General features: G+C 45.9%; 1 protein-coding gene across 7 annotated transcripts in view; it reads left to right on the top strand.

The window, feature by feature from the left end:
- RBMS2 (RNA binding motif single stranded interacting protein 2) overlaps positions 1 to 12,250 on the top strand; it is a 157,834-nt gene that overhangs the window by 128,476 nt on the left and 17,108 nt on the right. For 2 of the 7 annotated variants that reach the window (XM_073576909.1, XM_073576907.1), the window contains exons 5-13: positions 403 to 560; positions 717 to 796; positions 3,257 to 3,366; positions 3,460 to 3,506; positions 5,576 to 5,669; positions 5,758 to 5,808; positions 7,724 to 7,834; positions 7,925 to 8,002; positions 8,236 to 8,311. In XM_073576909.1, the coding sequence (XP_073433010.1) occupies positions 403 to 560; positions 717 to 796; positions 3,257 to 3,366; positions 3,460 to 3,506; positions 5,576 to 5,669; positions 5,758 to 5,808; positions 7,724 to 7,834; positions 7,925 to 8,002; positions 8,236 to 8,311 (805 nt within the window). Of the gene's footprint in view, positions 1 to 402; positions 561 to 716; positions 797 to 3,256; positions 3,367 to 3,459; positions 3,507 to 5,575; positions 5,670 to 5,757; positions 5,809 to 7,723; positions 7,835 to 7,924; positions 8,003 to 8,199; positions 8,312 to 12,250 lie in introns of all 7 variants that reach the window. The other 5 variants (XM_073576913.1, XM_073576908.1, XM_073576912.1 and 2 more) reach the window with 4 other exon arrangements.

Raw genomic sequence — 12,250 nt, 5'->3', positions numbered from 1 at the left:
ATTCCCTTTAAGATCCGCAATGCTTTGTTGTATGGGCAGATCAGCTTTTACTAGAATGTTTGGATGTTGCTGTCCTCCTTCCATAGTGACATAACTGTGCATGCTTTGCTCTCTCATGGTGGGATGGGAGGAGATAGCTGATGGTTTTTGGCCGACCACTATCTTATGGTGGTATATATGATCACTAGCCGCCAGAACTCAGCCAAGGATATAAATGTGGCAGAACAGTAACATTTCTCCTCTCCTGTCTGTAGATGACAGAAAAGATTGAAATTCTACTGGTAATAATTAAACGGAGGACTGGAGGGTTTCTTGTATTAAATGTTTCTTCTGTTGCTAAGTTCTGATTTGTGCTGGTAGAATTATATTACATTTCCGTCTCTTCTCATCTTGAATTTACAGCAACAGGAACAAGATCCGACCAACCTGTACATCTCCAACTTACCAGTCAGCATGGATGAGCAGGAGCTGGAATCACTGCTGAAACCTTTCGGGCAGGTCATATCCACGCGTATCCTGAGGGATGCCAATGGCACTAGCCGAGGGGTCGGTTTTGCAAGGTGAGAGTGCAAATTTATTTAGAATGGAAGCTACGCAGAAAAAAAAACCTAATTGTACCAGTCTTGATCATGCAAAGCTACCTTAATCTCAGCCTCAGGTCTGTTTGCTCAGATCGCTCTATAGTTGGAGCTTAAAATGGTGTTTTGTATTTGTAGGATGGAGTCTACAGAGAAATGCGAAGCCGTGATTTCTCACTTCAATGGCAAATACATGAAAGCGCCACCTGGTGTCCCAGGTAGGTATTGTCATTCAAGTTCAGACTTTGTGATTTAATACAATTTATCAAGGGTAAAAAAATCTGCATGGCATAAATAATTGTGAATGAGAATTATATATATATATATATATATATATATATATATATATATATATATATATATATATATTAACTCTTGCCCCATTCACTTCCCCTAGGGCATTATACCTGGGGTGCTAAGTTTGCTGTCAAAACAATTTCAGTCTTGACAGAATCCTGATGGACCCCACTGTAAATCACAGCATCAGATGGGGTCGTATGACAGGTCTGTCACTGCATCATTACTTTTCTTGTAAACGGGGGCAGAATGGTGGTTCAGTGGTTAGCACTGCAGCCTTGCAGCGCTGAGGTCCTGGGTTTAAATCCCACCAAGGACATCATCTGCAAGAAGTTTGTATGTTCTCCCCGTGTTTGCGTGGGTTGCCTCCAGGTACTTCAGTTTCCTCCGACACGCCAAATACATACTGATAAGGAACTGGTAATGTCTATGAAGTGCTGCGGAATATGATGGCGCTATATAAGAAACACATAATAAATAAAATAATAAAACATATGTCATGACATCAGAATTGAAGTGGTTGTTTCAAGTTCTTAAAGAGTAAGGCTATGGGCCACAGTGCAGCCTGACTATGCTAGCCACAGTACTCCATCACATTATCATAAAATGCACAATGAAAACCGGACTCCTTCCCAGAAATCGTGCGTTTTTTTTACCGCGATTCTGTTCGCGATTTTGCCGCGATTTTCTCAAGCACTTTCCAAGCGATTTGAAGCATCGCTTGGAAAGTGATTGACAGGTTGGTCACACTCGTCAAACATAGTGTTTGACAAGTGTGAGCAGCTTTTTACTATTGAGGCCGCCTATGCAGCATCAGTAGTAAAAGATAAAATGGAAAAAATGATAAAAAAAATAAAAAATCGGGGTATATTTACCTTCCGACGTCCCGCGATGCCATCCCGGGCCTCAGCGTTCCCAGTAATGCCTTGCGAGACCTGTGATGACGTTGGTCTCGCGTTGCTATAGTGATCTCACGAGACCACGTCATCACAGGACCTTGCCGCAAGGCATTACTGGGAACGCTGAGGCCGGGAATGCTGCGCGGGACGTCGGAAGGTAAATATACCCCGATTTTTTATTTTTTATTCTTTTTTTTACAGGGGTATGGTACCCAGGGCCTGGAGGACAGTCTCGTCTCCTCCACACCGTGGGTACCAACCGCACATGAGACGCTTAACTTCCCGCATGGTGGGCATAGCCACATGCGGGAAGTAAGCGATTCTCATGCATTCCTATGGGTGCAGAATCGCGGCAATTCTTTGCGATTCCGCACAAAAGAATGACCATGCTGCGATTTTTTTCCGCGATGCGATTCCGCCACGGAAAAAAGCGCAGCATTAGCACAGCATGTGCGGAATGCCATAGGAATGCATGGGAGGCGTTCTGTACACGATTTTTAAACGTTTTCGCAGCGTTTTCACGCCGAAAATCGCGGCAAAAACGCTCAAAAATCGCATTGTGGGCACACAGACTAACCCTCATTTTAATTTTTATTCCATAAATCAATACAACACATAAACATAAGCAATTTTGTAATATATCTTATCAGAGAGATCCGCTTCTTTCTCCGCCAGGACTGATCATACACACTCATTTCATGGATAAAATCTGTATTCAGCGAACACAGATTTTCCCATTTCTGAGATAGAAGAGGACAATTGGTGCTTCTAGTATTCTACGGAGGGGGAGGAGGAGTTGGAAGTAGACACCGACATTCCATTACGTGTTCTTCTGAAATGACAGTTACCGCCGCTCTCCATAGAACTTTAAGAACACCAACTGTTATCTCCTTTCTCAGTAATGGCAAAATCAGTATTCAGTCTGAGAATTGAGAATCATGAGAATGAAGCATCAGTCCAGAAGGAGAAGAATCAGATTTCTCTAAGAAGATATATTGCAAAGTTTCTTATTTGCTTGTGTACTATTGATTTATGGAAAAAAAAAAAAAAATAAACAGACACTCTTTAAATGGTTGACCAAAATGCTTGTAAAAAAAAATCTCCATTCTCAAGAATGGTGGGATGTTAGATTCTATAGTTTACAGCTTGTTGCCTAGGTTACCTTCCACCCTACAGCCTCAGAGTCGCTGGTTTCCTAGAAAAGGAGGCCATGCCTCTTACAGGATCTAGGCTTTAAAATCTGTTTGCGCCACATTGAAGCTGGCTGTATTGCTGTACTCGCTCTGTGCTTCTCCAATGCTGTAAAGGCAAAGATGGCGTCAGGAGCTCACTGCCCTGGGCAATCGGGGAGCTGGGAGGCAGTGAAGTGATGCGCTTCTGAAGAAAGAAGATTAGTACAGCTCTGTAACAAAGTCTTACATCAACTTTTTATGCCTTCATATATACCTCTCTCTTCTTACAACGTGTGCATTCCCTTGTCAGCACCCCAGGAGCCCCTACTCTGCAAGTTTGCTGATGGCGGTCAAAAAAAGAGGCAAACCCAGGGGAAGTATATTCAGAATGGACGTGGCTGGCCACGAGATGGAGAGACGGTAATTGGAGATAAGATTTTCATTTCCTCTCTCATTTTCTACAAATATGAGACATTTGTGTTACTTTTCTAACATATTTTCATTGTTTTTAAGGGTGGGATGACGTTGACATATGATCCTACGAATGCTCTGCAAAATGGGTAAGATAAGAAAGCTTTATTCTTGACCAATTCCTTGTGGACTACTTGTATCCAGGGTTGATGGCAACACCTCCAGCTGCATAATCATTCCACAAAAAAGAAGAGAGGAAACAAACACAGTGGTAGTTCACCCAATTGAGAAAAACTGCACCAACTCCACTAGACATGAAGAACCAGGAGAAGAAAAGGAGTCAAAGGTGATAAAAGCATAACAAATTTTATTCAAAACCTGCTAAAAAGAGTCACACATAGAGTCACAATGTTTAGTATTCCAAGACAGTACAAAGAGAGGAGGGGAAACAAACCTCCACAGAGTACAAATGTCAACGTGTCAAGTGCAGGGTACAAGTAATAAGCCCATGCCCAAAGACGCCCACGGAAAGCCCATACTGTAACAAGCTCTAGTAGCGAGAAAAAAACCGCACCATAAATAACCCACGAGCTTACCGGGATAAAGGTAACAATAAGGAGGAAGTTTCCCGACCAATAGTGCACCCCTTGGTCGGGAAACTTCCTCCTTATTGTTACCTTTTTCCCGGTAAGCTCGTGGGTTATTTATGGTGCGGTTTTTTTCTCGCTACTAGAGCTTGTTACAGTATGGGCTTTCCGTGGGCGTCTTTGGGCATGGGCTTATTACTTGTACCCTGCACTTGACACTCTGACATTTGTACTCTGTGGAGGTTTGTTTCCCCTCCTCTGTTTGTACTGTCTTGGAATACTAAACATTGTGACTCTATGTGTGACTCTTTTTAGCAGGTTTTGAATAAAATTTGTTATGCTTTTATCACCTTTGACTCCTTTTTTTCTATCCAGGGTTGTAACTATAGCGGTGCTGGACTTGCATCACGCCCAGGTCCCAAAGTCTAGGGGGCATAAAGGTTCCTTTGACCCTTATGAGAGGATCAATGCTGTTAGAGACCTGTGACAGCTAGATTTACTGTTTCAGATTTTACATTGGGGGCCATGAGCCTTATATGGCAAACGCTGTGTAAATCAACAGTAAGAAACGTAATATATCTTAGCAGAGAAATCAGCTTTTCCGTCCACTCATGAGCCAGGGGAAAAGCAGAGTGAGAAAACAGGCAGATGCTGGCACAGGCAGATCAAACTGAGCTTTTTAACAAGGTCTTTTAAACTCACCCAGAGATGGATTCACATCTACACAGCCCAGTACTAGTATATAATTTCCTCCATGCTACTGCTGCTTCTGTCTGTTTGCTAACTAAGGAACGAAGAGCAGGAATCCATCTCTGTGTGCTGTGTGTATGAGAGACATTATAACAGTTCAATCAATTGTAAATTAAGAGATAGATTGATCTTGCAGAGAGGAAAACTTGTGAAAATGCAGGAAACAGAACATATAATGACCGGGGAAAATGTTATTTCTCTTGTACATACATAGAATAGCTTATTGTGAAACATTATTTGAAAGTATATTTCCCCTTTAAAGGGAACCTGTCACCATTTTTTCCGATATAGCCTACGGCTACCACCTTTTAGCCCCATGTGACAGCATTCTATAATGCTGCACATATAGCTTCAATTCGCCCTACAAGGCAAAATAAAGAGCTTTTACTATACTCGCCTACGGGGCGGTCCGGCCCGATAGACACAGCTGGACTTGGTCCGGTGCCTCCTCTCTTCTTGCAATGCCGTCCTCCTTCTGTGCTTTATGTGGAAGACGCATCCTATGTCATCCGCACAATCTTCCCCCTTGGCGCTTCTGCGCAGGTACACTTCTCTCTGCCCAGCCGTGGGTAAAGTATTGCAGTGCACATGCGCCAGTGCTCTTTTGACCTTTCCCAGCGCATGCACACTGCAGTACTTTGCGCAGAAGCGCGAAGGGTAACACTGTGGATGACGTAGGACGCGTCATCCACACGAAGCACAGAAGGAGAACAGCATCGCATGAAGAGAGGAAGCACCGAACCAAGACCAGCGACCCGCATCGGACTGGACCCCACGTAGTTGAGTATAATAAAGGTGTGTAGAAAAAATACTCTTTGGTTAAAAATAGTATTAGCCGCCCTTTTTATTAGATACTTGAATATTTGTTTTATATATTTCAGGTTTTACACCACCCCATACAGTATTGCCCCAAATCGGGTGATCGCTCAGGCAGCCCTCTCACCATACCTGCCATCACCTGTCTCCTCTTATCAGGTCGGTATTAAAATTAATGATGGACCTCATTTTATTATATCTAGAGATGGAAGCCAGACTCATAGAATTTGTCTTGGTTTACTTGTAGGTTCACAATCCTTCCTGGATGCATCATCAGTCTTACCTCATGCAGCCTGCAGTAAGTACGGGGTGGTCACCTCCCATGATCTGTGAGTTCCCTACCCTGAGCCGGCTTATAGATTATCAATCTCTTGGTCACAAAGGTGAAGTGATGAACGATTCGCACATAGGCTGATAGGACAGCGTCAACCCTTTCCTGCCAGGGGACTTTTCCTTTCTATTTTTTTTCCTCCCATTCTTTCAGGAGCCATAACTATTTTTATATTTTGGCCACCATATGAGGCCTTTTTTGTGGGACGAGTTGTCGTTTTGAGTCATACCAGTCATCTTACCATTCAATATACTAAATAAAAGCAAAAATCACTAAGTAATAAATTAAAAAAAGGAAGGGAATTGTCTGGCATTATGACCCGCTAGGTCAGTATGATTGCATTGATATCAAACTATATATATATTTATTTTTTTTAAGTGATGAAAAAAAGCACAGAACTTTGTAAAAAAAAAAATTAGTTTGCCTGAGACTTTTTTATTTTTCCCTTGACGGAGTTGTAAAGGTTTATATTTTGTGTGTGAGCTATAACTTTGATTGGTATGTTCCCTTTTTATTTCATTTTTTGAGGTATTTGCTGCAATTGTAAAAATGGTAACTCTGGCGTTCCATGTTAACCCATCTGCTTCCCACAATCGTGTCACTGGGGCGAGCGATGCCCCACTGGGAAAATACCGCTGTCAGAGATTGACATTGCTATTTAATTCTTAGTTTCGAAGTTATATCCTAGCAGTCGTGTTCAACTGCTAGGACCCCTGCGGATCCCGAGCCCCGTGTGAATGGAGCAGTGGTCAGTCGTACGTACTTCCTCTCCATTCATTCTTATGCTGAAGAGCAGCAGAGCTTAGCGCTCCTCTATTGCCGGCATCACATTAAGAGTTAATGGAGCTGGAACGCGCATGTTCTAGCATCGCTCCATTCACACTGGGGAATTCTGAACCTTGGTTCTCAAAATTGTTGGGGTCCCAGCGGTCAGAACCCCAGTGATTGTACAGTTATCCCGTTTCCCGTGGATAGAGGATAACTTCCAAACTTGAGAATGCCCTTGTAAGTGATTAAGCAATCAAATCTAGCTGCAGTCTTCTCTTTTAAAGGCCTTAGACCTATTTCACATTTCAGTTTTTTGACGTCAGTCAAAATTCGCCACTTTTAGAAAAAAACGGATCCGCCCATTTTTTGGCGGATCCGTTTTTTTCCCCCCATAGACTTGCATTAGCGGCGGATTTTGACTGATGTTCGCCTGTCAGATCCGTTTTTTGACGGATCCGTGAAAATTTTAGCGTCTCCCGGGCGGAAAAGACGGACGATGCAACTTTTTTTGCAGCGACGGTCCGCTATTTTATAGTGCGCATGCCCGGCAGATTTCCCCTGCCGAGCATATTAACCCTAAATGCCATTCTGGAAGCGCCGAAAAAATCTCTCTCTCTGTCTCTATCTCTCTCTCTTCCTTTAAATTTCGCCCACATGCCAACTCCAGCGGATCCATACACAACACGGATCCGGTGACGACCTTTTGACCCACAACGGCAGCGGATCCGTTTTTAACAGCTCTGGCTGATTTGGCCTTCCGTGAAGAAACGGAAATGGAAACAGGCCTTAGCTGTCTGTATAAAACTCCTCCCACCTTGTGTGATTCGGGCTCAGTTCCTGTACCCGCTACATACACCTACAATGGACATCTTGGAAAAGTATTTCCTATATGGGGAATGACTTAAAATCCACTAGTTTATAAGTAGTTCATAATCTGGCAATATGCTGTCACATTAGAAGAGGAGAACGGGCCCTTCTAATCTGCATCATTTGCCTGAAAATGAGGAATATAGAAAAGATTACGACGTTGAAAATCACCGAGTGCGGAGAGACAATGACAGGATTTTATGGTTTTCTGCGCCGCATCCCATTGTACCTTCATTTCGTTTGCTAGGGAACTGTCCTCACTCCCACCATGGACCATGCTATTTCCATCCAGCCTGCTTCCATGATGGGACCTCTGACTCAGCAGCTGGGACACTTGTCACTGGGGAGCACGGGAGCGGTAAGAAATAACTAGTAACAGAAATATATTACCATCGTAATCCTGAACCCCAAAAATGTTTCACTTCTTCTTTACCTTTTGTTTCCCCAGTATATGCCAGCTGCAGCCGCTATGCAGGGGGCTTATATCCCCCAGTACTCGTCCGTGCCTTCTACTGTCTCCATAGAGGTGAGACCTTGGAATCAGCCAGTGCAGGGTCTTATAGGGGAGTTATGTTTGACATCTATGAACATGTTTAGGTTGATTTTAGGATTTTGGAGGTTGTCATGCCACTTCTTTTGGATTGTTGTCTTTGTTTTTCTACAATTTTAATGAAAGTTTGCAGTAGCATTGGTGGGTGCAGTAGGGTGCGTGGTGTCTGCCAGACTCCTCCTAATCATTTGTTTTGCTCAGGAGAGCAGCGGGCAGCCTCAGCAAGTTGCCGTGGAAACCACCACAGAACACGCCGCCTATTCTTACCAGTGAGAGAAAGTGCAGGTAAGAGCAAGGAGGCCTCGCTGCAAAGCTCCCCGCAGAGCGTAGACCGATGCTGACTTGGTGATTCATGACATTGCCCCACATTTATCAGAAACTGCGCCAAATCTTCATTGTTCTCGCTTCAACTCCATCAATCCACACGTAACAATATGATAAATTTGGTGCAAATTGTGCCAACACAGCTTTCTATACATTGGAGTAATGCGTACACTCACCGACGTTCGGTAAAGCTGAGACGAAGGTCTCAAATATCACAAGTCAAGGTACATTGTTTTGAGCAACTGGCAACTTTTTATGCAGCCACAGGGCTCCACCACACAGTCCACCATTGACTATGCTAGTCATGGCACTCCATCAAATTTCTAGCCACAGTACCTTCTGACTATGCTAGTTTAAGTGCTCCATTACATTTCCAGGCACAGTGACACCTAATTATGCTAGCCACAGTACTCCATCACATTATCAGCCACAGTGCGGCCTGACTATGCAGCCACAATACTCCATCACATTATCAGCCACAGTGCGGCCTGACTATGCAGCCACAGTACTCCATCACATTATCAGCCACAGTGCCGCCTGACTATGCAGCCACAGTACTCCATCACATTGTCAGCCACCTTGCCGCCTGACTATGCAGCCACAGTACTCCATCACATTATCAGCCACAGTGCCGCCTGACTATGCAGCCACAGTACTCCATCACATTATCAGCCACAGTGCAGCCTGACTATGCAGCCACAGTACTCCATCACATTATCAGCCACAGTGCAGCCTGACTATGCAGCCACAGTACTCCATCACATTGTCAGCCACCTTGCCGCCTGACTATGCAGCCACAGTACTCCATCACATTATCAGCCACAGTGCAGCCTGACTATGCAGCCACAGTACTCCATCACATTATCAGCCACAGTGCCGCCTGACTATGCAGCCACAGTACTCCATTACATTATCACCCACAGTGCAGCCTGACTGTGCAGCCACAGTACTCCATCACATTATCAGCCACAGTGCCGCCTGACTATGCAGCCACAGTACTCCATCACATTATCAGCCACAGTGCAGCCTGATTATGCAGCCACAGTACTCCATCACATTATCAGCCACAGTGCCGCCTGACTATGCAGCCACAGTCCTCCATCACATTATCACCCATAGTGCCGCCTGACTAAGCAGCCACAGTACTCCATCACATTATCAGCCACAGTGCCGTCTGACTATGCAGCCACAGTACTCCATCACATTATCAGCCACAGTGCGGCCTGACTATGCAGCCACAGTACTCCATCACATTATCAGCCACAGTGCAGCCTGACTATGCAGCCACAGTACTCCATCACATTATCAGCCACAGTGCCGCCTGACTATGCAGCCACAGTACTCCATCACATTGTCAGCCACAGTGCCGCCTGACTATGCAGCCACAGTACTCCATCACATTATCAGCCACAGTGCGGCCTGACTATGCAGCCACAGTACTCCATCACATTATCAGCCACAGTGCCGCCTGAGTATGCAGCCACAGTACTCCATCACATTATCAGCCACAGTGCCGCCTGACTATGCAGCCACAGTACTCCATCACATTATCACCCACAGTGCAGCCTGACTATGCAGCCACAGTACTCCATCACATTATCAGCCACAGTGCAGCCTCATTATGCAGCCACAGTACTCCATCACATTATCAGCCACAGTGCAGCCTGACTGCAGCCACAGTACTCCATCACATTATCAGCCACAGTGCAGCCTCATTATGCAGCCACAGTACTCCATCACATTATCAGCCACAGTGCTGCCTCATTATGCAGCCACAGTACTCCGTCACAGTATCAGCCACAGTGCAGCCTGACTACGCAGCCACAGTACTCCGTCACATTATCAGCCACAGTGCGGCCTGACTATGCAGCCACAGTACTCCATCACATTATCAGCCACAGTGCCGCCTGACTATGCAGCCACAGTACTCCATCACATTATCAGCCACAGTGCCGCCTGACTATGCAGCCACAGTACTCCATCACATTATCAGCCACAGTGCCGCCTGAGTATGCAGCCACAGTACTCCATCAAATTATCAGCCACAGTGCAGCCTGACTATGCAGCCACAGTACTCCATCACATTATCAGCCACAGTGCAGCCTCATTATGCAGCCACAGTACTCCGTCACATTATCAGCCACAGTGCGGCCTGACTATGCAGCCACAGTACTCCATCACATTATCAGCCACAGTGCGGCCTGACTATGCCAGCCACAGTACTCCATCACATTATCAGCCACAGTGCAGCCTGACTATGCAGCCACAGTACTCCATCACATTGTCAGCCACAGTGCCGCCTGACTATGCAGCCACAGTACTCCATCACATTATCAGCCACAGTGCCGCCTGAGTATGCAGCCACAGTACTCCATCACATTATCAGCCACAGTGCGGCCTGACTATGCAGCCACAGTACTCCATCACATTATCAGCCACAGTGCGGCCTGACTATGCAGCCACAGTACTCCATCACATTATCACCCACAGTGCAGCCTGACTATGCAGCCACAGTACTCCATCACATTATCAGCCACAGTGCAGCCTCATTATGCAGCCACAGTACTCCATCACATTATCAGCCACAGTGCAGCCTGACTATGCAGCCACAGTACTCCATCACATTATCAGCCACAGTGCAGCCTCATTATGCAGCCACAGTACTCCGTCACATTATCAGCCACAGTGCAGCCTGACTACGCAGCCACAGTACTCCGTCACATTATCAGCCACAGTGCGGCCTGACTATGCAGCCACAGTACTCCATCACATTATCAGCCACAGTGCAGCCTCATTATGCAGCCACAGTACTCCATCACATTATCAGCCACAGTGCAGCCTCATTATGCAGCCACAGTACTCCGTCACATTATCAGCCACAGTGCAGCCTGACTACGCAGCCACAGTACTCCGTCCCATTATCAGCCACAGTGCGGCCTGACTATGCAGCCACAGTACTCCATCACATTATCAGCCACAGTGCAGCCTGACTATGCAGCCACAGTACTCCATCACATTATCAGCCACAGTGCCGCCTGACTATGCAGCCACAGTACTCCATCACATTATCAGCCAGAGTGCGGCCTGACTATGCAGCCACAGTACTCCTTCACATTATCAGCCACAGTGCGGCCTGACTATGCAGCCACAGTACTCCATCACATTATCACCCACAGTGCAGCCTGACTATGCAGCCACAGTACTCCATCACATTATCAGCCACAGTGCAGCCTCATTATGCAGCCACAGTACTCCATCACATTATCAGCCACAGTGCAGCCTGACTATGCAGCCACAGTACTCCATCACATTATCAGCCACAGTGCAGCCTCATTATGCAGCCACAGTACTCCGTCACATTATCAGCCACAGTGCAGCCTGACTACGCAGCCACAGTACTCCGTCACATTATCAGCCACAGTGCGGCCTGACTATGCAGCCACAGTACTCCATCACATTATCAGCCACAGTGCAGCCTGACTATGCAGCCACAGTACTCCATCACATTATCAGCCACAGTGCGGCCTGACTATGCAGCCACAGTACTCCATCACATTATCATCCACAGTGCAGCCTGACTATGCAGCCACAGTACTCCATCACATTATCAGCCACAGTGCCGCCTGAGTATGCAGCCACAGTACTCCATCACATTATCAGCCACAGTGCGGCCTGACTATGCAGCCACAGTACTCCATCACATTATCACCCACAGTGTAGCCTGACTATGCAGCCACAGTACTCCATCACATTATCAGCCACAGTGCAGCCTGACTATGCAGCCACAGTACTCCATCACATTATCAGCCACAGTGCAGCCTCATTATGCAGCCACAGTACTCCATCACATTATCAGCCACAGTGCAGCCTGACTGCAGCCACAGTACTCCATCACATTAT

Source organism: Dendrobates tinctorius, unplaced genomic scaffold, assembly GCF_039654945.1.
Source record: "Dendrobates tinctorius isolate UK_male_01 unplaced genomic scaffold, ASM3965494v1 ptg000051l, whole genome shotgun sequence".
NCBI classification, from domain to species: domain Eukaryota; kingdom Metazoa; phylum Chordata; class Amphibia; order Anura; family Dendrobatidae; genus Dendrobates; species Dendrobates tinctorius.
Note: the sequence above shows the minus strand (reverse complement) of the source record. Positions and strands in the feature narration are given on the sequence as shown.